Source organism: Carettochelys insculpta, chromosome 14 (genome assembly GCF_033958435.1).
Source record: "Carettochelys insculpta isolate YL-2023 chromosome 14, ASM3395843v1, whole genome shotgun sequence".
Taxonomy (NCBI): Eukaryota; Metazoa; Chordata; order Testudines; family Carettochelyidae; genus Carettochelys; species Carettochelys insculpta.
The window spans coordinates 16,295,140-16,322,790 of record NC_134150.1 but is presented as its reverse complement, the minus strand read 5'-3'; the positions used below and the strand labels follow the sequence as shown (position 1 = coordinate 16,322,790).

At 41.1% G+C, this 27,651-nt stretch overlaps 2 protein-coding genes across 2 annotated transcripts in view; one reads left to right on the top strand and one right to left on the bottom strand.

The window, feature by feature from the left end:
- The window catches only part of ADCY7 (adenylate cyclase 7), a 71,962-nt gene extending 51,559 nt beyond the window's left edge, over nt 1–20,403 (top strand). Inside the window, exons 16-25 of the mRNA XM_075008900.1 lie at nt 5,820–5,951; nt 7,234–7,296; nt 10,222–10,391; nt 11,503–11,584; nt 12,257–12,412; nt 13,162–13,308; nt 13,810–13,917; nt 15,582–15,696; nt 16,361–16,485; nt 16,601–20,403. Of these exons, the coding sequence (XP_074865001.1) occupies nt 5,820–5,951; nt 7,234–7,296; nt 10,222–10,391; nt 11,503–11,584; nt 12,257–12,412; nt 13,162–13,308; nt 13,810–13,917; nt 15,582–15,696; nt 16,361–16,485; nt 16,601–16,747 (1,245 nt within the window). The 3' untranslated portion in view covers nt 16,748–20,403. The remainder of the gene's footprint in view (nt 1–5,819; nt 5,952–7,233; nt 7,297–10,221; nt 10,392–11,502; nt 11,585–12,256; nt 12,413–13,161; nt 13,309–13,809; nt 13,918–15,581; nt 15,697–16,360; nt 16,486–16,600) is intronic.
- A 2,755-nt stretch (nt 20,404–23,158) lies between these two features.
- BRD7 (bromodomain containing 7) overlaps nt 23,159–27,651 on the bottom strand; it is a 32,804-nt gene continuing 28,311 nt past the window's right edge. Inside the window, exons 14-17 of the mRNA XM_075008955.1 lie at nt 27,059–27,167; nt 26,731–26,874; nt 25,097–25,240; nt 23,159–23,973 (exon numbers count right to left, since the gene is read on the bottom strand). Coding sequence (XP_074865056.1) covers nt 23,909–23,973; nt 25,097–25,240; nt 26,731–26,874; nt 27,059–27,167 — 462 coding nt within the window. The 3' untranslated portion in view covers nt 23,159–23,908. The remainder of the gene's footprint in view (nt 23,974–25,096; nt 25,241–26,730; nt 26,875–27,058; nt 27,168–27,651) is intronic.

Here is a 27,651-nt window from a genome sequence, read left to right as displayed (position 1 = left end):
CAAGAAATACTTCGTGCCGGCGAAGGGCATGGAGTTCCTGTTCAGCCACCCACAGCCAAATTCCTTGGTGGTGGAGTCGTCGCAACAAAGATCAAAGACATCTCAATTCAGGACAGGGGGACAGACAAAGATGCCAAGAAGCTAGAGCTGTTCGGCAGAAAGGTCTACTCCTCCTCCACTTTAACGTTGCGAATGGCAAATTACGCAGCACACTTAGCGAACCATAATTTCGACAACTATTCCAGGTTAACCTCCCTCATGGACTCGCTTCCAGAGGACAAAAAGCCGGTGCTCAAGGCCATAGTGCAAGAAGGCTACGCGGCCTCGAGGACGGGAGTTCAGATCACCCTGGACGTTGCGGACACAGCAGCACGTTCCACAGCAACGCCCCTCCATACACAAAGAAAAGGTACTAACCTCAACAAAGACGGTACTAGTACCAGCAACAGCACCCCCAGTACCACAGGGGTTACGAGCAAGGGCGACTTCAACAGCACCAGCAGTACAGAACTCCCAGGCGACGTTCACAACAGAGCCGTGCGTCCTCGGGGCGGGGCCAAAGGCCACAAGTTTGACATACAGATCCAGGGCTGCGCCATCACTACCATCGCACAAGGTCATCCGAAGCGACTATTCCACCATCGCCTCCGACCATTCTACGACCAGTGGCAAAGGATCACCACAGACAAATGGGTGCTGGAGATCATAGCCACGGGGTACGCCATCCCCTTCCAGTAGCTCCCACCATCACGACCTCCACCCAAGCCCCACCTCCAGGAGGCCTCCCATGTAGCGAGGTTCAGGCAGGAGGTGGACCATCTCATGCTCATAGGGGCAGTGGAAAGAGTGCCGGAGCAACTGCAAGGGAAAGGGTTCTACTCCAGGTACTTCCTCACGGAGAAAAAGACAGGAGGCTGGAGGCCCATCTTAGACCTTCGCGGCCTCAACAGGTACCTGCGCAAGCAACATTTTCGGATGACCACAATCTCCTCCATCCTTACAGCACTGGACGATGGAGACTGGTTCGCAGCCCTCGGTTTACAAGACGCGTACTTCCACATAACTATCCATCCGGCTCACCGGCGATTCCTCCGGTTCATGGTAGGCAACGAACACTTCCAATACAAGGTCCTACCGTTTGGCCTCTCCTCGGCCCCCAGAGTCTTCACCAAGACCTTGGCAGTGGTGTCAGCCTACCTGCACAGACAGGGGGTATTTATTTTCCCGTATCTGGACGACTGCCTGCTCAAAGGGGCCTCGAAGGGGGAGGTTCTGCGCATGATACGCGTCACAGCAAACACGTTCTCTTCACTCGGCCTGGTTATCAATCTGGCAAAATCGAAAATAGACCCCACACAGGACATAGAGTTCATAGGGGCTCGCATAAACTCGGTTACAGCGAGAGTATATCTACCAGAGGCTCGCTTTCGGGCCATCGGTTCCCTCGTGCAGGTCATCACCTTCAGCCCTACGGTGCCGGTCTTGACGTGCTTGCAGCTGCTGGGCCACATGGCAGCAGCGACGTTCGTAGTACAGAACGCCAGGTTACACATGCGCAGCGTGCAGCACTGGCTGGCGAGTGTATACAAACCGGCAGTACACACCGTTCACAGGGTGGTGTCGCCCACAGCCGGGGTGCGCAAATCCCTACAATGGTGGGTAAACCCCAGGAACCTGCTAACAGGGGTACCCTTCCACCAGCCGCAAATATCGGTTTTTCTCACTACAGATGCCTCCCTCATAGGGTGGGGAGCGCACATGGGCGAAGAGGTGACTCAAGGACTGTGGTCACCCACGGAACAGTCACTACACATAAATATACTGGAGCTCAGAGCAGTGTTCAACGCCTGCAGACACTTTCGAGACCACATACAAGGCAAAGTCGTCGGGATCAGTACAGACAATACCTCCACCATGTTTTATATAAACAGGCAAGGAGGAGCTCGATCCCGTGCTTTATGCGCGGAAGCAATCCGCTTATGGAACTGGTGCATCGCCAACAATATAATCTTGAAAGCCTCATACTTGCCGGGTGCGCACAATGTGAAGGCAGACCAGCTGAGCAGGCGTTTCGCACTCACACACGAGTGGCAGATCCGTCCCGATCTGCTACGGCCGATTTTCCACGCATGGGGTTTTCCCCAAATAGACCTGTTTGCCACTCAGCACAACAAGAAGTGCCCACGATTCTGCTCCAGGGCAGGACTGGGATGGGGGTCCCTGGGGGACGCGTTCGCGATCCCGTGGAGGGGCCCCCTGCTTTATGCGTTTCCTCCCACAGTGCTGATCCACAAAGTCTTGCAGAAAGCCAGGAGGGAAAGGGCCCGGATGATCCTGATAGTCCCAACGTGGGATCGACAACAATGGTTCCCCCTACTCCTGCGCATGTTGGACCGTCCACCGATGCCTCTTCCGGTGGCGCCGGATCTGCTCACGCAAGCCCAGGGGTCCATAGTGCACCCGCACCCCCAAGACCTGCGACTGCAAGCGTGGTTAATCCATGGCTCAGCTCCCTAGAGAGCACATGCACAGTGGAAGTACAGCAAGTCCTAGAAAGTAGCAGGAGGACTTCCACCAGGAAGACCTACAAGCAAAAATGGAGTCGCTTCACGGCTTGGTGTTCTACCAAACAGCTGGCCCCCCTTTCGGTGCCTATACCTACAATACTAGAGTATTTACTGGACCTCAAGAGAGGAGGACTCTCGCTATCCTCGTTGAAGGTCCACCTTGCCGCCATCTTGGCGTTCAGACATGAGGAGGAAGGGCACACGGTGTTCGCCCACCCTATGGTTACCAGGTTCCTCAAAGGGTTGGTAAACCTATACCCCCCTCGGAAACCGATTCCACCTTCGTGGAACTTGGACCTGGTGCTTACCACGCTAATGGGACCACCGTTTGAGCCCTTGGCCACGGTTCCCCTCCGCCTCCTTACTGTAAAGACGACCTTTCTTCTTGCAATTACGTCAGCTCGTAGGGTGAGCAAGCTCGCGGCAGTCATGGCAACGCCACCCTACACTGTTTTTTCCAAGGAGGCGGTAACCGTACGGCTGCATCCAGCCTTTGTTCCCAAAGTTTCTTCCGAGTTTCACATTAACGAACCTATTGTTCTACCCTCGTTTTATCCAAAGCCTCATAACTCCAACGAAGAGGCGCGCCTACACCTCCGGGACGTGAGGAGGGCGCTAGCCTTCTACGTAGACAGGACCAAGTCCTTCTAGAAAACGGATAGACTCCTAGTCTCCCTCGCTCCCAAATCGAAAGGAGGAGGTCTCTCCTCGCAGAGAATCTCACAGCACATTGTATCCTGCATAAAAATGTGCTACGAGCTCAAAAAGACTCCTTTATCGGCCACTCCCAGGGCTCATTCCACTAGGGCGGTGGCGGCATCAACAACCTTTTTCAAGGGCGTTGCGTTAAAAGACATTTGCAGAGCGGCGACCTGGTCATCCTACGACACCTTCGCCAAACATTACGCCCTTCACAGGGTATTCCAAGAGGATACCCGTCTCTCTGCAGCGGTCTTCTCGGGGACAAGCTGCACATAATCCGATTACCCACCTCCTATCTTGGGTTACTGCTGGGTAGTCACCTATTGTGGAGCACCCACGGGGACACTCAAAGAAGAAGGAGAAGTTACTCACCGTAGTAACGGTGGTTCTTCGAGATGTGTCCCCGTGGGTGCTCCACTACCCACCCATCCTCCCCGCTTCGGATCTCTGTTAGTGTTTTGCAGGAGCACCCGAGGCGGTTGGTCGAAGAACTGGCGGGGACCGGATCGCGCACATGGCCGGGAGCGCGCAAGGGAGCGGCGCGCACCGGCGCATGTGCGGTCCGGCAGAAACTGCTTGGAAGATCCGATCTGCGGCGCCGGGCAAGCCCGACACCTATTGTGGAGCACCCACGGGGACACATCTCGAAGAACCACCGTTACTACGGTGAGTAACTTCTCTTTTAGGGACTAAATGTACAGTATTCACATTTTCATAATTTTTACATGCTATTATGCAATTGTAAACACATTTTTAACTGGATTTTTAAGAAGTCCTCTGTGTTCTCGCAGTCTTATTTTCTGAGGGTTTTATGCTAAGTGACAGTAATCCTGGTTATGGATCCTTTAGGTTTCTGTTGAAACCAGCATTAAAGTGAAAGGAAGTTTTGAATGCATATTAATTTTAGGACTTAATATGAAAATTGCAAATCCATGTATGTTAAAATGGTGTCAATGACATAGCTGGATGAAAGGTAATGTTCTTAAAATGGTCCTGTGCAAACCTAGAAATCTGGAAAGTCAAATGACTTGTATTTGAATTGGTGGTGGTGTGATGTAAGGTACATTACCAAAGTGCGCAAGCAATGTGTTTAATAAAATTAAAACTGGTTGCACAAAAGCAGAGTGCAGTCCATGATGCACAAAAAGAGACAACATCCTCCAGTCTAGCCTCCCCATTGCCCACACTCAAATCAGCCCTCTCCAGGAAATGTGTGGGATGCGTGTTCATGCTATGTCCTTAATTTAGCTTTGGTGGACCCAAGAGGGGAAGTGAATTCCAAAGCATTATTGATAATTTCTTGCCATCAGCCACCTCCCTGTCCTCAGATTGCAGATTTCAGCTACCATGACAAAAGGTGTAGGAGATTGCACTCCTAGGTAGCCAGGGGGATAAGGCTAAGCCATTTAAGGTATGTTTACATTGCAATTAAAAACCGGGGTAGCCAATGCCAGCTGACTCAGGTTTGTAGGTCTCAGGCTACAGGGCTATTTAATTACATTACAGACATTTGGATTTGGTGTGGAGTACAAGATTTGGAATACTGTGAGGTGGGCAGGACCCAGAGTTTAGGGTGCTGCCCGAGCCTGACCCTCTACATGACAATTAAGTAGCCCATTAACTTAAGCCCTGCAAGCACCAGTTAGCTGGCACAGGCCAGTCATGAATGTCTTATTGTAATGTAGATACACCTTTTGGGGACTGATAAAATACTCATGACCCAATACATTTGTTAGTCTCTAAGGTGCCACAGGACTGCTGGTTATTTTTAAAGTTACAGACTAATACAGCTACTTCTCTGTGACTTTGCACCATGATATGTGAGTGGTTATTTTGTTATACTATTAAACAGCAGGCTCTTCTTGAATTGCAGGTGTTGTATTATATGTTGAGCCATAAGTGGGAAGGAAAAAGGAAGAATCCATAACTAACATTGCATAGGCTTGGTTTTGGCAAACAGGTGCTGCAAAAGGACCTTTTGTATTCAGTATCTCAAAATATTAAGTGTTAGTTCCATTGGCATAAAGTTCTTTCCCATAATAGAAAGTGCAGGGTTGGTTTTGTTGTTGTATAATTGCTTTATTTTATTCAGTCTCTCATTTAAGCTTTTAGTTGTAAATGTAAAAGAAAAAGTAGCAAATTGTAGTGTAAACATTTTAATGATTTCTCTTAACGTGCTTCATTACATGACATCAGGCTGTTTTGAAAACAAATTAACTGAGTCTCAGACAGCACCTTTGTTAGAAAAATAAAGCATTTATTGCCAGTTTATTTATGGAAACTGAGGCACAGTTGTGATTTGTGAGTGAGTCAGTTTTGGGGCTGGGAATACAACCCAAATGTCTTGGCTCTCAGTCTCTTGCTCTGCCCCTCAGAGCACAACAGAGGTGTTTTCTTGTTGCAACCCAGTGATTGTTTTAAAGTTGCACAAACAAAAATTTAAATACAATGGACAACATGTTTCTTTTCTTGTATGTAGAATTATAACTCTTAGCACACTAAAGCTTATGTGGAATGCATCTTTTTAAGACTAACATGTTTTGTTTATAGGGATGCTGCTCTAAACAATGGATGCACCACCTTAGTGCTATTCCGGATAAGGTAGAAACAATGCCTCTAGTGAGAGTCCCATTGGCAGTTATCACTATAGGTGCCTTGCTGATTATAGCCATTTTTAATTTGGTAAGTGCATTTATCTTTGTTCTGTGCATTTTTGTAATCTTGTAATCTTTACAGACCTAATCGCCCCACTTCACTCTTTCCCTATCTCAAGTACCATGTTCTTGGTCCTATTTTCTGATGTTCAACAGCTTGCTTTTAATGATAAGCTGAAGTACAGGAAGACAATGTGGTATCTTGGGCAGAGCAGAAAACTGAGGAAAGACAGCCATGCAATTTGTTGAATCAGAAATTTATATAGAAGATCACTATGATAACATGCTGCACGTTTGCAGGGCATTTCTGTTGATATTTAACATATATGTTACTGTAGGGCCGAAAGAATAACAAGACCAGGGCTCCAGGAGAGCTGGTACTATTATTTATGCGACAAATGATTGTCTTCTCCATTCTCACACCCCCACCTGGTAATCAGCTTTTTTATTCTTTCTTGGCAATGAATTAGCCTGCTGAGAAAAGTAGATCCATAAATGCCGCTGGATCAAGTGATAAGGTTTTTACCTTTGTGGTGAGTAGAGCACCACTTCCATTTCTTACATGAAAACCTTACATGCCACGTGTAATGCTGACAACTGGCCAGTTCTCTGTGTCTTCTCTTCTTTTTATGAAAACAGATGTCTTCTTTGATTGACAACACAAAGATGAACTCTTGTCATTGAGCATTTCCAGTAGCGTTCTTTCACAAGAAATGTAATTCTCTGCTGTACGTGGGGTCTGCAAGAGATGGTTTTGTAGCTCATCATTCTGGAACTTCCAGAAGTGTTGAGCAATCTTGACTTCTATGGAAGTTGTTAATTATGGGCATTCACCACCTTTTGAAATTGAGGTGTTCTACTCTATAGTACAGTGTATACTGTTTGGTTTGTTAGGCAATTTAGTCTTTTGTTCCATTTTGTAGATTTTTCACTTTATAGCCCAAACAGATAGAATGTACTTCAAAGCTGGGAGATTGTTTTAAACTGAAGAATAATTGGCAGACTGACTCAGTTCTCTTTCGTGTCCAGTGGGAGTCTGTCCATTGATTTCAGTGAGCACTGCATTCACCTTTTGGACTTAATGTTCAGAAGTGAAATTCTACTGAGGAGTCTCTAGAATGGTCATGAAAAAGTTTTCTCATCTGGTTACCCAGCTCTGAGTTGGGCCTGTTTTTGACATATATGCTGCAAGTTTTGATGTGACCTTTTTGTACAAGCCCTTACTGCTCTGAAGATGGTCGTCTTGTGTATGGGGCATATCCCATTCTGCTGTTAATCTGCTTTTCCATTCTTTCTTGTTTGCGCATCAGCCTACTGAAAGTACCACCACTGTGGACTCTAGTGGATCCTACACTAAGGATGTCATCCTACCTGTGAGTAGAACACCAGTTTTCTTCCAAGATTAAAATGCACACTTGTATCTCAAAAGCTGGGTTTAATATTGACAGCTGGCCAGTGTTTGGTATCTTCCCTTTGCTCTTTGAAACTATAGCTTTTTTAATTATTGAGTGCACAGTGTCACCTTTCCAGTTCCAACCATCCTGTCTCTGTTAGAGTATAATTTTTCTGCACTAGGTAGGATCTGCAGAAAATGTTTGTATAGCTTCTGTTTCTGGAAATTGCATATTTTAAAAAAGCCAAGCTGAACTTTGAGAAAAATAGTAAGAATAGAAATGGTGGATGGTGACTAAAATATTGGTTTATGCTTATGTATTGTACTGTCAAGTGTATTTGAGATATGGTATAGTATGGGGTGAAATATATGGTGCATGGATTGCAACTCACCCCTTGCTTATATGACATGTCTGCACTGCAGCTGGGAAGGAGCTGCCTGAGTACAAACCCGCCAGGACCCCTATGTACTGGGCAGTTAGTGTAAGCTACTGCACGTTACCCCCACCTACGTTGCTACTTTTAGCATGCAGGCTTATGCAAAGCTAGCATATGTGTCTCTTCCCACATGGAGAAGTACCTTCTTAGCTGCGGTGTACACATACCTGTCATGAATTTCATCCCTAAAGGGCTGATGGGAACTTTGAGTGCTCAGTACCTTTGGAAATATGATCCTTGGATGCACCATCAGGAGAATCGCAAGTAGGAATAGACAGATTATTTTACCTTTATATTTGGCACTGGTGCAACTGCTGCTGGAATAATGTGTTCTCAAAGATTGTCCTCATGGATTTAGTGTGACAAAAAGAAAGGTGGCTTAAATACAGTCTCAAAGTACCTACCTATGGAACAAATAATTCGTTAATGGTCTTAAGTCTAGGAGAGGGCTCCAACACAGTCCAGTGGCTAACATTGAAACTGGACATAAGAACATAAGAACATAAGAATGGCCATACTGGGTCAGACCAAAGGTCCATCAAGCCCAGCATCCCATCTGCCGACGGTGGCCAATGCCAGGTGCCCCAGAGAAGGAGAACAGAAGACAAGTGATTTATCTCCTGCCATCCATCTCCTGCCCTTGTTATGAAGGCTAGGGCACCATACTTTATCCCTGGCTAATAGCCATTTATGGACCTGACCTGCAAAAATTTATCAAGCTCTTTTTTAAACCCTAATAGAGTCCTGGCCTTCACAGCCTCCTCGGGCAAGGAGTTCCACAGGTTGACTGTGCGCTGTGTGAAGAAAAATTTCCTTTTATTAGTTTTGAACCTACTACCCATCAAATCGGGATAGGAAATGAGATGTAAATGTTTGTCAGTTAGGGTAATTATCTATTGTAACAATTTACCAAGCACTGTCATGGGCTATCTATCACTGACTATTTTTAAATCGAGACTGGATGTTGATTGAAAAGATCAGCTTTAGGATTTATTTTGAGTTAGCTCTGTGGCCTGTGTTATACAGAAGGTCAGATTAGACGATCACAAGCGCAAGGCTTTTGAATCTACGAAAATTGTGCCCAAGGCCTTTAAGTTGGGTCCAGTACAGCATATCACATGCTATTGAGCAGATCCTCAGCTGGTGCAAATTGTGATAACTCACTTGATTTGCCCCTCTATCTTTGTTGCATCTGTACTGTTATCACTGCTATGGCACAAAAAGCTTAATAATTTGTTCAGTGACTTGCATATATTTTTTCTTTTATACTCAAGACAAACAACATGATTTTAAAACTGGGAAATATTTGGAAAGTGAAACAAAACTTAGGATTTGCCAAAATTCTGACCCAAAACCCTCTGAAGTGAATGGGAGTTTTTCTTTTGACTTGGGTTTTGGATCAGGTGATCAAAATCCTTTACAATGTTAAATGAGCCATGCACCAATAATAAATAGCAGTAGCAGTCAGGCCCACCAAAGGGGGTGGACTGCAAAGTTGCACTGGAGCCCAGAGTTTCAAATGGGCCCAGAGCAGCAGTGGTGGTGGCCCAGCCCAAAGCCCTTCTAATTGCTGCTGGTGCCACTCTGAGGGCTGGGAGGGGGCAGTGCTGTAGTCTGGGCAGCATGGAGGGCTGACTGCCCTTGGCCCTGTCTCTTCAACCCAATTCTCCTCCCCTTCCAGATTGTGGATCTGCCCCCCACCTTGTCCTGGGGCTTGCAGTGGCTGTTGGTCCTACAGGTGGTGGTAGAATCATTATTATATATGTGGGGAAATTGCAACAAATTGCAAAGGGATTCACTGTCAAAAGTCAGATTAGAACTGAGATGGTACATGTGCATCACGAAAAATCCCCACTGCAGAGTCCCAGAATCTGGGTCAGTTTACTCAGGTGTATGAGGCTCCTCCTATGGGACTAAAAATAGTTGTGGCAATGTACCTGCTCTTCCTGGAACGTGTGCTGCTCAGTTTTGGTGCCCAAGCTCCTGCCCAAATGGCAGTGTCTACACTGCTACTTTTAGCTCCAAAAGCAAAATTCAGAGTTAATGGACACAGGCTCTGAGACTCATTGCTGTGTGATGTTTTTTATAGTGTAGTTGTATCCTGAAGTGCTTGGTTCCCACTCTTGTGCTTAAATCACCAGATTATCTTCTCTCTAAACTATCTTCAAAACAATAATAGAAATCCATTTCAAAACAAATAAATTATAGTAAAGAAAGCAGCTTGTTGAAAGCTCTTCATTTTCAGTCATACCACTGAACTTTTGTTTATATAAGGATGTTTTATGTTGAATAAATCAAAGGGTAAATTGTTAAAAGTGGGGGGAGGGATTATTATCTGAGAACTGCTTTAATTCTTCACTTGATCTAAATTAGGATAGACATGAAATTTCTAGCCTTACAGGCAGCAAGATATACTTTGTCTTAAGAGTGTGAATTAGTCAACATCACATTATCTTCTTCTATTACAGTATTATGGTTATTGCTGCATACTAGGGTTTATTGCTTGCTCTGTATTCCTTCGGATGAGCTTTGAACTGAAAGTTCTCCTTCTGTCCATTGCTGTTACTGTATACATCATCATCTTTAATAACCATCAGAACTTGAGTGCAGTCTACACCAATAGCACCAATACCACAAGGTATGATATGAAGTCTCCAGTAATGGACAATGATTATCTGTGAAAAGGGTTGGTAGACTCTCACTTTTCATTGGAATTTTGAAATACTGTGACACTGTGAGCCAGAACTCCCATTAGGACAGTGCTTAACACACCAAAATCTTAGGAAAAAAATCTTTTTCTAGACTTCTCAGGAAAATTGTACGATGCATGGGTTGAGATGTGGGATGAGAAATGTAACAGAGACCGGCAACATTTTGGGGATATTAGTGAGGGGAGTGTTGCAAGGTGAGTCTATAATGGGGAGGCTGGCCTCAGCCTATAACTATGGAAGAGATTGTCCTGCTCATCCAGTTAATAGTTCTGCTTTATTTGGTTCTTAAGTGAGCTTACTGTATGTAGCTATTCATTTCACACATTTTTAAAACAGACTTTTTTTTAACTCCTCCAGTCAGAAGTAAGGGAAAAGAATCCATCAAGGTAATACACAAGGACCATGTGAGAAGCTTGATGCGACCATTTGCAAATCCTCTGGGTACAATCAGACAGTTCTTTCATAGTGTGGTAGTTTGTGGGGTCAAGCCAAAAGACAGTTTGAGTGTGCTGAGACTTCAGGCTGGTCTAATAGTGAAACAGGAATGAAAATAACTGAATTGGTTGTAATTCACACTTTCAGTTATTTCAGTAGGTGTCTGTGAGTGGATTGGAAGTGAGAGTGTAATATTCTTATTAAAAAAAAAGTGTATCCAATGATGTACACTGAAATGCCAAAAGGTGTGAACTACAGCAGATTTATTAATTTCAGGTCTAGTTTCTGTAGATAAGCTCATAGTCTCTTTGCCCATCACAAGCAAGGAAACTCTTTCTTTCTTTCAGCCTCTGTGGTTCTGTTTTACTGGCAAAAGGAGTGTGCTTTTCAAATGGGTTAGCTCAGTATGATTAGAAAGTTCCATTAAGATGCAGGTAATAGCTATGAACAGGGACCCATAGTCTCTCTGCTTATGTTGAAATTGGGGGATTGTGTTACTTCTGTTTAAGAGTACTTTGGAATGCAAGGGGGTTCTGGTTTTAAGCATCCAGAGATTCCATAATAGTCAAAATGACAACTGTGTATTGCTTTTCTGTATTCTAGGCTGTTCTTGAAAGATCCAGTGCTAATGACTGACTTATACCTGGTTTTGTTTTATGTAACTCTGATCCTATTTTCCAGACAGGTATGGATAAAAAAACCCCACAAAAAGCCCACAGTCCTTTTCAGTCAGTGATAATTGTGAAATAAAAGATACCTATTTTCTATCTCTGTTGATCCCAGACACTGAAAAATCATTTTGATACTGCTTGGCAAGGAGGGAATGATTATTATATCTTTCAAGAGTATTTTGAATTCTAACTCTGAGGACACAAACTTTTGAAAGTAGCTTTTGATGTTGCACTCTCAGAATTGGGCACCTAAAAGCTACATAGTCTAGCCACTTCCAACTGTATTTGTAAATCATCTTCCACCCTTCTGACATGGTGGTTTGGGGCAGTACACTATTCAAATTAAATATAATTATTAAACTAATTAAAGTGTAAGTATTAAATTGAATCATAATGGTTACATAAAAATACAAATGTGCTTTACATGTGCAAATTAGACTAGTGTATATTTGATGCCAGCTGTGTTGCATGCCCAAATGCCTGTTGGCATCTGTGCATGTGGCTTTTGTTTTGAAAAGCAGGTGGTTGTGCAATTTTGCAGACATAATTTCAGCAGCCAATTGTGTCGTAAGTGCCCCCCATAAAACTTGGTTCTCGCTGCTTCTCTTTTCACTTGATTTGAAACCTGTAAACTCTTATCTCAGAGCTATCTGGGTTTACCTTACTGTATGAATTCTTGTTTGCAGATTGAGTATTACTGTCGATTAGATTGCCTGTGGAAGAATAAATTTAAAAAAGAACACGAACAGTTTGAAACCATGGAGAATGTAAACAGGCTGTTGCTAGAAAATGTCCTTCCGGCACATGTTGCTGCTCATTTTATTGGTGACAAATTAAATGAGGTATATTTAACTTACTAAGAGGAAGGATGGCAAATCAGACTCCTGTGAGAATGCCACCTCCTTGCCCACACTCTTGCTTGCTTCCTCTGTTCCTCCCAATTCTTGGCCTGTGATAAAAGAACCTCATGGCCTTTCCATGCCCAGAGCTGCTACCCTCATGGCATTAAGAGGACTTCAGTTTAAAGGCATGCTTGCTGTTAGCACTGGGGGATAGAAATCTATGTCAGAGTTTATCATTGGCTTTGGGACAGATTGTTGGTTCAGAAGTGATGGTGGGATCGAAGACCACATTTAACAGAGCTGATTCACTGAATTCCTGTGAGGAGCTAGCTGAGGGGCAGGCAGCATCCGCTTAGCAAGCACCCTGATGGCAAATAATAGAAGGATATTGAGGGCGACTCTTCTTAGACATTGCACCTCACTCTGTCAACATTTTAGCAGAGCAAGCATTGCTCCACAGAGAGTCCCTGGATTGACTGAGCTGGGAGGGTGGGGGCTACTTGATCAGAGAGAGCAGCTGCTCTGCAGAACACATTCAGGGGTGGCTGATTCAATTTTATTATCAGCACTTGAAATCCCAATTAAATACAAATAGAAAAATATCCTGTTAAATTTGCTGAGTTCCAGTGGCTTTGCTTGGCTTATTTCCAGGCATAGTTGTTTTTAACCATAATAAAAGATTAATGTAATTTTGGTTATCCACTGTGAGATTACAGAGTAATTGTGAAATTACTATTGTTTTCCAACAGGATTGGTACCATCAGTCTTATGACTGTGTCTGTGTCATGTTTGCATCAGTACCTGATTTTAAGGTGTTTTATACTGAATGTGATGTCAATAAAGAAGGACTGGAGTGCTTGCGGCTGCTGAATGAAATCATTGCTGATTTTGATGAGGTATTTAAAGTTTCAGTCCAGCCTATCTTGGATTTACATGATTACATTATAAAATATCTTTCGAGAGCAATGCTTCAACATGGAATACTTAGTAATCCAGAGTCCCAATTCAGCCTTAGTCTTGGAAAGAGAAATTCTAGCAATTTGCATCTAAGGTACTCATGTTGCTAGATCATCTAATCCTATAAGAGTACAGTATAAATAAGACAATGTTTTTTCACGTGACGCAAATATCGATCTGTCACAGGTTTTATTACTAGGTGGCAGGATTTACTACATTTCTATAATGTATGTCCAAAAAAGGCGGACTAGGTAGAAGAAAACAGCAGCAAAAGTCATCTTCCACCCTTTGTTATTTAACATGTAAGTTTTCTGGGATAAAGTGACATAGTGTTTCTGGAGATAAATCTGAGGTAGGTAATAGAAGTTCACTGGTGAGAATACAGTGAGTATAAGGAATTAAGGTCTCAAATTATAACTCATTTTCTTTCTTCCAAACAGCTATTGTTAAAGCCTAAATTTAGTGGTGTTGAAAAAATTAAAACCATTGGAAGCACTTACATGGCAGCAGCAGGCCTCAGTGTTGCACCAGGCCAAGAGAACAACCAGGTATGTTACCCTTTTGTAAACACATTTAGAATTCTAATTGTCCATATCTGTGTATGTGTAGTGACAGACTGTAGTGGAATGGAAGGTAAGATGAAACTTACTAGCGGTCATAGTCTCAGACATGGAAGAGGAGGATAGAAAAATATGCTGAGGCTGTATTTTGTATCACATTTAATAAAAAATACGCTTCTGAAATGTTTCTAAATTAAGACTATAAATCCAATATTTGGGTTCTGGACAAATACTGTGGGCACCAAGATGTGATATCTGACAGAATTACAGCTCTACACAAAGCAGTGAATTCATCACACCTTTTAACACTAGACCACTGAAGCTGGTGCCATCTTATTTCCTTTAAAATCAATTTGCTGTTTACAACTGTTGCTACACTGTTCTATGATCCAGAGTACAGAGAAAATGCAATTTTGACTAACTTTCATTTCTCCATAGCACTGTTTCTCAAGAGCAGACATGAATGCCAAAACCAGCATAATTTTTCTTTAAATTCTCAAGAATCATTGACTTCAGGAGCTGAATGTTCCTGATCACCCAAGAGTATAGCTAGATTTGTAGAAACCTGGAAAGTCTGTTGATACTAAGAATTAATATGATGTGGATTCAGGATTTGATTTCAAATTGATTAATCAAATTGTTATAGGCAAAGAACAGGTATAATAATAAACTCAGGTGGAAGAAACCAAATGCAAATTTCTAACATCCTGTAACTGAGAGGTGTTTTAAACCTGACTTTTGATGCAGGTCTGTCACCAGGGTCGTGTCTACACTAGCCCCAAACTTTGAAATGGCCATGCAAATGGCCATTTCAAAGTTTACTAATAAAGTGCTGAAATACATATTCAGCGCCTCATTAGTATGCGGGCGGCCGTGGCACTTCAAAATTGACGCAGCTCACCGCCGTGCGGCTTGTTCAGACGGGGCTCCTTTTCGAAAGGACCCCGCCTACTTCGAAGTCCCTTTATTCCTATGAGCAGATGGGAATAAGGGGACTTCGAAGTAGCCAGGGTCCTTTTGAAAAGGAGCCCCGTCTGAACGAGCCACGCGGCGGCAAGCCGCGTCTATTTTGAAGTTCCGCGGCCGACCGCATGCTAATGAGGCGCTGAATATGTATTTCAGCGCTTCATTAGTAAACTTCGAAATGGCCATTTCGAAGTTTGGGGCTAGTGTAGACACAGCCTCAGAGGTGGTTTTGGTCTGAGGCTTTGGTATGCAGCTTTAGAATACATGTGCCATATGTACAGGGCACTTAATCTCTGCACTCAGTCTAGAAAAAGCTATAAAGAGCAAGGTTTACGAATACTAAGCAGATCATCCTCTCCTTTTGCCAGCCAAGCCAATTTAATATTCATTTTAATTATTGTACATGTTCATCTGAAATGAGCTGTGATCGTCACATCATTTCAACTGAGGCTTCACATGGATTTGGCCTCCAGTGTTTATCAATTGATATGCAATTAATTGATAGTGCTGGACTTCATCAGAAAACAGCTTTACAGGGACCACTCGTGATGCAGTAGCATGACTCAGAATAACTAAATTGCTGTGGTGCACCCATCATCATCTTTTGAGGGACGATTGCCAGTTGTTACACTGAGAGCTTGACGTGAACTTATATATGGCATTAATATCCGTTACAAATGACACAGGACGAAGAGAGACAGCATGCTCAAATTGGGATCATGGTGGAGTATGGAATTGCCTTGATGAGTAAACTGGATGGCATCAACAGACATTCCTTTAACAATTTCCGCCTACGTGTGGGTAGGTTCCGTTTTGTACAGGATGCGAATACTACAAGCTCTACAAAAATTTGGAAAAGGATTATTAGATGGTCAAGCGACTGGTCAGTGCTGAATTATTCTTGACACTGAAAACTGACATGATGGCGATAACCATATTAATACTGAGAGACATTGTCTAGTCTAGCTTTTAAATGTGCCAAGCAGGGAGTTTCCACATCTAACCTTAGAATGTAGCTGTACAGTCTCATCCCCCAATATTACTCCAGTATTCAGAGATGGTTCTGGTTGCTCTAGATGTGGGGTAAAGTGAAATAATGCTGCAGCTGCAAATGGAAAGGAGAGGGAGAGCATGGTGTGTTTTCTGGTTGGAAAAACAGGTGCTGAGAGATAGATGGTGTGTTGCTGTTGGCTTGTTACATGGCAATTCCCTTGTTGTTAGACTGTTAATGTTCTACATAGTGCTAGAATAATGGACCGTTGCTGAAAGCACATGGCAGTGAGATAGGAAAGCTGGTCACCACAGCCTTCCTGTCACTTTATCTCTGTGCTTCCTTATCACCAAAGGGTGCAGTGAGGCTATATTCATTGCTGGTTATAAATCGCTAAAGCCAGGCTCTGATGGAAGGAGATACTGACATGCAAAATTATACAAAATCTAAGGGTGTGTACTTTTATTTCTGTAGGGATAAACCATGGGCCTGTTATAGCCGGTGTTATTGGTGCACGTAAACCCCAGTATGATATCTGGGGCAACACTGTTAATGTTGCTAGCCGAATGGAGAGCACTGGTGAACTTGGAAAAATTCAGGTACAAAGATAGACATTCAGACGTCTCTAGAAAACTTTTAGCATTTTTTATTGATGACAACTCAAAGTAAATTACCATGGAGTTTTGCAAGAATTTCTCTTTCTGTTTTATTCAGGTTACAGAAGAGACAAGCAAAATATTACAGAAACTGGGATATTCATGTGAATGTAGGGGACTCATTAACGTCAAAGGAAAGGGAGAACTACGGACTTACTTTGTGTGTACTGATACAGCCAAGTTCCAAGGAATTGGATTGAACTGAGTCCGTTTTGAGCCACCACTTCCCTTCTGTGAAGTCTTAGAATTTCCCTCCTTATATGAAGGAGATTATTTCAAATGTACGTGAACTACTAATGATTACTCAGCATCTCAAGGGAAGATTGATTTTAAAAGAAGCCTGAAAGTGCCTAGAAGCAATTATTGGACTGCCTGTTTCTGGGATTTTTCTGAAATTGTCTTGCAGCATTTCCTAATATTTCATTTCCTACATGTAGTCTGGGAGATGAAGGGCCTTAACAGCACATGTAGTTGCAGATGCACTATTGAATTAATTTCCCAGTTATGACATTAGGACAAAACATCCTAACTGTTACGGTAGTTAAGCACTGGAATAAATTACCTAGAGAGACTGTGCAATCTGTTGTTAGAAGTTTTAAGAACAGGTTAGACAAACATTTGGCCCGAGTATTCTAGTTAGTCTTGCCTTGAGAGAACTATGACCTCTTCAGGTCCTTTCCAGTCCCCTACAGGTTGAACCTCTCTCACCCCGTACTCTTGGGACCTGAATGGTCCTGGATGATGGGAGTCAATATTTTCTAGCATGTTACCAACACTTCCACTGCTTACTGGACTCTTAAACATTTAGGGGTAAATTACAGCTAAATAACAGCACAGAACACAGAGAGCTAGCACTGGTGGCTGCAAATAAACTTTATGGGACCGTGGGAAATTTTTGGCACACCCATTATAAGTGACTGTCCAGCTAACTAAAATCATGCCAGATTACAGAGTTTGCTGGACAAGAGAGTTATAGATTAGAGAGGTTCAACCCATACTTTGAGTCTGTGAATCTATTTCCTCATTCTTTTTTTAAATCTGCTAGCAGTGTTACACTTGTCAGATACCTTAAGAAAAAGTGACAGTAAATTAGTGCAAAGCTGTTTTCATGCCAAAAGACTGCTGAATGGGGTGGCGGGTGGGGGTGGGCACAAATGAACTACAGTTTATTATATGCTATTATGCCCTAGCTCTTCTTGGAAAGAGTAATTGCAGAATAATTAATATTCCCGTCACTTGATGACTTTTCCACAAACTCATGCCTCTCCAATACCTAACATGCAAAACCTATTTTGCTCAGCAGCTGCACAGGAAATTATTTTTGTCTAAAGTTGATTCAAAATACTTCTATTATGGATATAACCCATGTTGCTGTCTTTGCTTTGCTTTTCGCTACACCAAAAGACAAACCATATTTCATTTCTTAGATGAGATGAAAACAACTGTAAGTATGGCTATGTCTACATTTGCCCCCTTCTTCAAAGGGGGCATGGTAATCAGGGTAATGGGAGATTACCAATGAAGTGCTGTGATGCATAGGCAGCACTTCATTAGGCAAATTCTCCCCCCAAGCAACTTCGAAGTGCTGGCAGGCCCTGTGTAGGGTGTGAGAAGACACTAATGGTCGAGAGTGCAGTCCGACCCCTCTGTGAATCCTCAGGAGAATCTAAACAGACCAGTCTGTGCAAGGTGAAAAGCTGCAAAATAACTGCCATGGGAACTACTGCAAAACAAGGCACGCTTGCCACAACTTCAAGGCTAGGCTGGCGGTAGGCCACAAGAGATAGTGATAGGAATGCACAGGCAATTTTAGGCAATCTTATGTTAATGAGTTGAGCATTATCAGCTAGCATTAGGAGGCCTGTTACAGAGCCTCTCCCAGAGTGAAGCTCCAGTGCGTCGGGTCTTCCCCCCACTGGTGACTGTGGTGTCTCCGGGGCTCCCGTTGTGGGTGTCATGCGCTTTCAATAAACCCAATATAGCATTCGCCTTCTGGGTGCAGCCTCGTTTCTGGGGAACCCAAGCTTGGTTGGTTACACTGTGTAGGCATAGCACTTTGAAGTGCCTTTACTCCTCAGAATTTTGGTACACATGCATTGCAGCACTTCATTAGTAATCTCCCATCACCCTGATTACCATTGCCACCTTCGAAGAAGGGGGCAAGTGTAGACCTAGCCCATGTATTAGAAATAAGCCACTTTGACCATCAGAACTGTTTTTCTGACTCTAAGGAAATCGAGACCATTTCCAGAGAATCAAAGCGCATTGTAGTGATATGTACATTGCAGAGAAACAGTAAACATTATCAGCACAGAAATGTATTTCATTCATTGCATGCAGTTGTGCCATTTGACTCTGTTTAATCTTATGAGGTAGATGAGGCCTAGCCATCAAACTGATGTATTGTTTCTGAAGTATGCAGAATTTCTGTCCCAACTCTTTTCTTCTTCTTAACAAAATGTGAATTTACTATATTAGTCAGTATTTGATGCTTGTAAAGGTGAAATATAAACTGTAGTTATTGTCCAGTCAGACAGTATACCAGCAGCAGACTTTCCTTAACAGATCTTTCCATGCAACTTAATTTTGACTTGACAGCTGTTCTCCTTTTGAGACTTTTTCTTGAGAGTAAAACAGCCATTTAAATTGTGCAGTGTTTGACATATACAAAACCACATTTTTTTAATTTATTTTTGTAACTGAACTTAGATGGCACTTAACCTTTTGGTGACCCTGAAAACTAATCAATGTGTTTTCAGAGCTGCGCATGTTTAGAAACATTTCCTATGTCTGAGAGCTTCAAAAGTTTGTCAGTGTTCTCAGTAAATGATTTTTTTCTTGTGTGTTCTCTGTGGAGTACATAACCTCAGCATGTGGTTTCATTTGACCATTTTGCACTAGCATTCTTAAAAGGATTGCAATAACTCCAGAAATAAAAATAGCTAATCCAGCTGAGCATATTGCACAGGTTTCCAAAAAACCTGAGGCAGATGTGAACTGGGACTACTATTTCTCTGAAGAAAAAGGATACAGCTAATCTCACAAGTATAGATGTAGATGCATATTTCTTTAAGAAATTAATGTACATATATATGCACAAGCTTTTCCAGATAGGATACCTGCTCTTTAAGTAAAGCTTCAGAACCAGAACATTAAACATTTTAGTAGTAGGGACTACATCAAGAAGGGGGTCTTGCTTTACTGAAAATCTTGGCAACATTTTTTTTTAATTAGGCAGAATCTGACAGACATTATTTTAGGATAGGTCAATATTTTTCTTTAATCTGAGTTAGTACATTGAGCCAAGGGACAAACTTTCAAAACAAGCTAGCCAGTATACGTATATGTTAACTCAGCTTGTATTTTGTGCCTCTAATTATTCTGCATCTGTGCCACATTTTGTGTGCTCAATTTAGATTTAGCACTAACCTGAATTTTTTGTAGTTTGTGTGTTATGGGCTGGGTGGGTTTATTTAAAGCCTTACTCCTTTTTAAAGGTAACACTTCTCATAAAACTAACAGTTTCTATTATTTAATAGTATAGAAGGATGTGTGAAAAAGGTCACTTGTACAGTGGAAATATTTCATCATTGTCTGTATAATAGAACCATGCTCCTATAAGAGCTACTCCACTTAGTTTATTCCATCCTGGGCATTAGTAAAAGTTACTAAGATAGTTATTCATAGTAAATCCAATTGTATTAGTTTAAGATTAATTTTTTCCCTTTAAAGTTTATTCAGGTGACTAATTAGCTTTAGCTCTGGCTTTCATTTCTTTAACTTTCTACCATAGAGCATCATCTCAACGCATATTCAAATTTTGCTTGTGTCAGAGAGGTAGCTGTGTTAGTCTGTATCTTCAAGAACAAAAGAAGTCCTCTGGCACCTTATAGTCTAATATATATTTTGGAGCATAAGCTTTTGTAGGCAAAGACCCTCATGCATCTAACGAAGTGGGTCTTTGCCCACAAAAGCTTATGCTCCAAAATATCTGTTAAGACTATAAGGTGCCACAAGACTTCTTTTATTCTTGAAGATACAGACTAACACAGCTTCCTCTCTGATACAAGCACACATATGAGGAATATATGTCTAAAAGAAAACACCTGGTGTTAAAGTAGAAACATTTATCAGGAAAGGATTTTTTTTCTTCATTCTCTGTATATATTGTGAACAGAAAGTGACATGGTTAAAACAAATTTAAGTGGTGTTTTGTTCATTTATACAGTGCTATGTTTGGATACACGGCACACATAAAGCAGCATTTGCCAATATTTCAATTTTTGTTGTAAGGGCACATGACTCCAAATTGTCTCTTTAAGAATCTCTGTTACATGTACCACTGCTGTTTTCTAATTACTGTGTAATTTCTTTGAAGGTGCCTATGTTTCATAACAGAAACAAATGTGTGTAATGTCCCACTGTGGATTAAAAATTTTTAAAAATCAGTGAGGGCAGCAGGTCAAATCTGCTTTTGCAGCTGTCTCCTACAGAAGGTATATTAAATAATTGTCTGCTTCCTTTTTTGCCAGGAGATTCATAATATATTAAGTAGCTAATACATACATTTCTTGCTAACAGAACAGGTCAATGTAGTTCAGTATCCTTTTGCACACTTGCTTTTACACTTTGTATTTGTGGTAGTAGATATTTAACAAAGAATGCTTTCTGAGATTTTTTTTTTTTAAACAAAAAGCTTACATGGTTAATTCAATAGCCTTTGATACAGTACTTTAGCTTAAAAGATCATACTGCCTCGCTACTTTGAATCATGAAGTTTGCTTATGGACAGAACTTGTTCTGAAATGATGCAACTGTCCATAGTAAGCGCTACAGATTTAGATATAATTTGGATTTTGGAATTAATTAAACCATATTTAACATTTTGAACTGCTTTGTATTGCCACTCAAGCTATCATACAGCTTGGATACAACTTCGTCTTAGTTATGCTGTAAAGTATTTTTCACTAGCTTGTAGCTGTTGGACTAGATGAAATAGGGCTGTGTGTTTCTCTTACTGGTTGTAGCCCTATATGATCTTAAAGGGACATTATCAAAAGTCATACTGCTCTCAAGTTTTGTAGCATATTTAACAGCATTTTATATCCTTAGTTATATAAAAGACACACATACCAAACCAAAGAAACATTGGAAAGAGTATAAAGAGATGAATATGGGGTTAGGAATGACACATCTGGAATGACTTAATATTTTTTAAAACGACTATATTATATGCACAAGATGTCATTTCTTTGACTAAAGTCTTAAATAAAACCTTAGCAATACAAAATGCTTTTATCAGAACTGTGAAACTTACCTTTTAGGACTTCAAAAAAAGTCTAGAAAATTGAATTGTCTTTAAAGTCTTTAAACACAAAATGACAATTTATCTATTTTAAAGCTCCCTACATATTAACATTTAATGATGAATCGGTTATCTAGTGCACAGAAAAAAACAAACTTAAAATAAAGAACTTTCTTTACAAGAACTTTGCTTGCTTTGTAATTATTGTTGGCACATATCATATAACGCAGATTCTTATGAGAGCATTCAGAATTCTTCCTTCCATATTTCATTAACCTGGTACGGAATGTAAACCTGACTACAACTGTGCTCTTTTAAATGCACTGTGTTGTTTGAGAGATAGATATCTTCACTTGAATATATGTAGTTGTGAATTCATGGTTCACCTTTTGAGAACTGGAGAGTAGCTGCTTTAATTTAGCCAGAGTGGGCTGAGCTAAGTAAATTCTCTTAAATTAGATAACGTAGGCACTGCATGTCTTGTCTTTCAGCATTTTGCTGCATTGCTGTCAGAGAATAGCAACTGTCACCGTTAAATATTCCTAAGGAAATTCACACAACCAGCTAGCGATTCACTTAGGCTGCACAGGATCTATCTCCACTAACTGTGTAATTGCTGAGTAGTTGCAGTTCAAGCATTTCCTTGTCAATGTGAAGGGGCTGCTGGAAACCTGGAGCATGTCTAAGCTGAGCCATGCTGGAAGGTCTCAATCTCCCACAATTTCAGTCTACTTTGCTTCCAGCATTGGTAACTCAAGGATGAATGGAGCATGGTAGCCATTAAACCAGCCTTGATGTGTTCTTTTCTTGTCTTTCTCCTACACTAACTAGCATAAGTATTCCATTTGAAATAGCAGGTATTTCCTAGGTGCATATCTTAGCTGAGTTTGTATTGTCAAAGTCTGGGAGTTTGAAACATTTAGGCTGCGTCTACACTAGCTCCCTGCTTCGAAGGGAGCATGGTGAGTAAGGTGTCAGGAGATTATTAACCCAGTGCTGCGGTGCCAATGCAGCACTTCATTAAGCTAGTTCCCCCCCCGCGGCAACTTCAAAGTGTTAAACTTCGAAGCACCAGCTCATGTGTAGCCGTGGCTAACCCGCCAATACTTTGAAGTGCTTGGGCAACTTCGAAGTCCCTTTACTCCTCAAAATTTAACACTTCTAAGTTGCCATAGGGGAGAATTAGCTTTATGAAGTGCTGCATATGCACTGCAGCCCTTCATTAAGTATCTCCTGACACCCTACTTACCATACTTCCTTCAAAGTAGGGAGCTAGTGTAGACACAGCCCCAGTTGTCAGGCCCTTAAAATTTTATGGAACATTTTGTCAAGAGAGGATTTGTGCATGTCACTGTTATGTTACTCAGAGTGGTCTATTTTACCTGCCTTATAAATGGCATCTGGGCTGGGTATTCTTAACCTATTGTCCTGATACTTGCAAATAGTTAGCAGTAACATTTTAAGCAGTTGGTTGAAAGTGCTAAACAGAAGATGATCATGAAATAAGCCTGGCTTACATGTACATAACCTCAATATAGCATCTTCTACTAATGATCCTCTGCTTCCATTTAGAAAGCTGTTTTTCCTTTGCACCCATAAAAGCAATATGCATATTTAAAAGGAAGTTTGCAAGCGTTCAAGTGCTGAAATGTTCAAGTGGGCCAGATCTAAAAGTCTGCAAATTTCTTTGGAATACTTTAGTAGTATAGGCAGGTCATTTTGTTGTGCGCTAGACTTTCAAGTCCTTCAGGCCCTAGCCCTTATCAATGCAAAGAAAATATTTTCAAAATATAAAACTAAAATTCATGCTGCATGAGAAACCTGAAGCTGAAGATAGCCTTAATAAGTGTCCCCTGAAAATGATGAGTTAGTCTTCAAAATTCACAATTAGATGCGTATGCATTAGAAGCAGCTGACTTTAACATGAGTCCCAAAGTTTAATAGACAAAATATTTCCTTTAGCTCACAATGTACAAATATTCAATGAATACATCGTAAACAAAATTTAAATCTAGTTCTTTAATAAGATCAATAAAAATATAACTTAAAACAACTGAAGTTTCAAATTCCAATGGGACTGCATTCATTTCCACTGATGGAAACTGTCTTTTTAGATTCTTGGCAATCTGAAAAAAAGTTATTCCACACAGACTGGTCAGTCACTTAGCCCCTTCAGCTTCCTGTAAAATTAGAATCTATACAATCTAACCCCCCTTATTACATCTGCAGTCAATTTCATGTGTCAGCATCAATCAGAACCCATTAATATTAAGTACTTAGAAATTATATTAGGGAATAAAAACAAAATTTCTGGCTCTATTCCAGTTAAGTGAACACATAAGACATTACTCTTGCAGTGTACCTCACCATAAATGTATTAGATGTATTGATCTCAGAAGTCTGAGTAACTTAAGTTTATTTTTCTTTTAAGAAAAATGTAAAACTGCTTGAAAAGTTTGCCTCCAAGTAAAAACAAATCAAGAAATTGTTTTAGTTTGTCACCATCTAGCACAGTTTAACAAAAGTCATGTCTACACTATTGGGGATCTACGTTGCTGTGATCGAAGTGGAAGGCGGGGGGATCAATTTAATGGGGCCTACTAAATTGATGGCAGAGCCCTTTCCAGTTAACTCCATTACTCCACTGAAAAAAAGAGGAATAAGTTAAGTCGATGGGAGAGCATCTCCCTTCAACACAGCATGTTGTAGACACTGCAATAAGTTGACCTGAGCTACTTTGACTCCACCTATGTTTAGCTGGAGTACCACAGACAAAGCCAGAGGCTTAAATGTCTTAAGTCCTGTTCTCTTCACTACCTTCAATAGGTGGTGCTTCAGAAATGAGCTCCGTTAAAGGGAAAACATATAAAAGGAAAAATTCTAATGCATATAGGCAAAATTAATACTAAGAACACATAAGAGTAATCAACCAATTTTCGGTACATGTGCTATTTTCATTGTCAGTCAGATATGCAAATATAAAAATTAAAACGTACATACAGGAAAACCTCTTTTCATTCTATTAATTTAAGTGGTTAAACCATTTCTACACACTTCTCTGAACAAAAAGTCACCTTTGGACTGAGAAAAACCATGGCAAATTTCTACCCAAAAAGTAATGAAAAAGGGAATGAGACCAGAATTTCAGACTCCATCTTAACTCCTGCAGTTGCTTCTACCAATACTACTAATGAAATGCAGATGTAGTTTTATTCTACTGCAACATATCTAAATGTACTCTGTACTCACCATCTGTTAAATCTACAAAGCTGGTTTCAGTGTCGCGTACAGGAACTGAAATTCCCATTGCTTTTCGGATTCCATATGTGCTTACAATATCACCTGGAGTCACTTGTTGCGCAAGTTCTTTTAAATTACTGGTCACCCTCTCCGCTAGAAAGTTCCAATAAGAAGTTAATTTGTCTTTTTACAAATTTCTCAGAATAACTCAACTGTGCCACTCAGCTACAGCCAGGCAGCTATAAACAGTATTTAGGGAATCTGTATGTATATAAAAACTAAAAGTCTCTGACAACATATACCGAAGCATTTTAATGTCACCCACAGACAGTGAAATCGAGTGGTTCTTTACTTCTCCTTTGTTGCATGGGAGCAGATGGGCATTCATCATATATTAAAGGCACTAGGATTCAGAGAGAGACAAAATTTTTCCTTGAACATTTCAAAATTGTCACAAGCAGATTTTTTGTGGGGGCAGGGGAGGTGTTGGGAGCTGGACAAAGTAAGGGGAGATGAAAGTGTTGCTAAGGCCCTTCTGATGAGGGACAGAAGTTACACAGATAAATTAAAGCATAAGGTAGTAATGTTAAAAGTAACATTACCTGTGTGCTTTTATATCATAAAGGTCATCATGCAAGCTGTTGGTGGGAAATCAACAACAGGTGAGCCAGGAGGCACACAGGGTACTTATCTCTGGCTGTGGGTATTTTGCCATTGGTTCTCCATCTCGATTATGAACTAGAGGCCATGACTGCTGCCCTATTTCACTTAAAATGCAGTAGTTCTCAGATCCCACAGCTGTAAGTGCTTCACAGCAGTTATTTTTCCTCCCCAAGAGAGGGAGGATTTGGTCCACTTCAGATTTGCATGGAACTAGTAAGAGGTATGTGGCAATTACAAAAGGGGCAATAAAACAAGCTAAAATCTTTTCAAACTAGTGAGACATTTCAGAATTAAGTTATAATTCTCATATATTTGACCTTAGCTAACCAAAACCACTTCATACTTGTACAACTGTTTAGCTGCATTCCAATAATCCAAGAAGGCAGTTATTTTTACAGATTAGTAATTTCCAATCAGGAAACAAAGTAGAGAGGAGACTTGCTTCAAGGGAGTATGAGAGTTTAGATTAATACCAAGGGCCTAGACTTTATGATTAAACTTTGAGAATTTAACTAAATCCTCATGTGTACAAAGCTTTAAAGATCAGCATAAGCAGCTGGTGCAAAAATTTAAGAGTTCTATCATAACTTGTTGATGTCGAACAATCCAAGGTGGTGCACTGCATGTTAATTGCAATTTCAACTGAAGGAGCTGGAATGTCACTATGAGACAAAATTATTTGGAAAGCAAATCAAACAGGAGCCACCTGTTTCATGTGCACCCGGACCAGAACTGGAGAGTGGGGCTCCAAATTGTTCTGACTGTCCTATTTTAAACACAATACTCAACAAATTCACCTCCAGTTTCATACTGCAGATTCAACTCACCTTTATAAATCTAACCAAAAAGTCACTTAACGACCTTTACACGATGTACAAATTTACTAGGAAGTATTTTACCTGTAACAATTTGATGCACATTCCACCTACTTGTTTTATACAAAAAAAAAAAAAAAATCAATTAAAAGTAGTTATACACACCCAGAAGCATTTCTTTGTAAGATGGGCCCAAAAGACAAATCATATTGGGAGGTGGTTTTGTACTCAGTCGTTCATTTTGAGCATCTTGGAGCTCTCTAAGTAACTTTGTGGTTTCATCCAGTTTCTTCTGGAAGATTTCTGCCTCTGATTGACAGAAAAACTTATGTCAGTGAAAGGAGGATATGTACATGCTCATTCACATGCTACAGCAAAGCGACGTGGGCTAATGCAAAATACAACATGCCTAAATATAGCAAAGAACTGAAATGGTGATAAACCCCTTTCACAAAAATAGCACTTGATTCCTAATTGCAATAGATTAACTCACCTTCCGAGTTAAATTCCTCTACATGAATTCCAAAATTTGTTACTGCTTTCAGTGCTGTAAGTCTATCATGATTAAAGTCCAACCTGTTGGCAGCATCTGTTTCTATAAGCTGGGGAGGGGGGGGAAAAGAAACAAGAAAAAATGCAAAACCACCACCACCACAAGCATTTAGGATTTTTTTCTTTTTAGATTAATCTAGAATGCTTTTGCAGTTTTCTCAGTGTATTTGCAACATGCCTCAGGTGGTGCCTGACCAGCACTCATCACCAAATTCGATCTGTTGGCAATCATTAGCTTTCTGGGGTTGGACTGGGTACCACAGGGAAAGTAAAGAATTTTGATCCATACCACCGCTTGTGCAGTGTAACAGAATACTACCAGATGCTGGGAGGCTCTCCAATTTAAATTTACCTCATTTGTTCTTCACTTCAATGCCAATCACCTTTGCCTGTTCTACAGTTAACTATTCCATCTTATTTATTTAAGGCTTGCAAATATTCAGAGCTCTACGCACACATATAAAAGTGATTTAACAAACATACAAAGTCCTCCTGAACCCATTCCAAACCAGGACTCTCCCACAACCCACATTT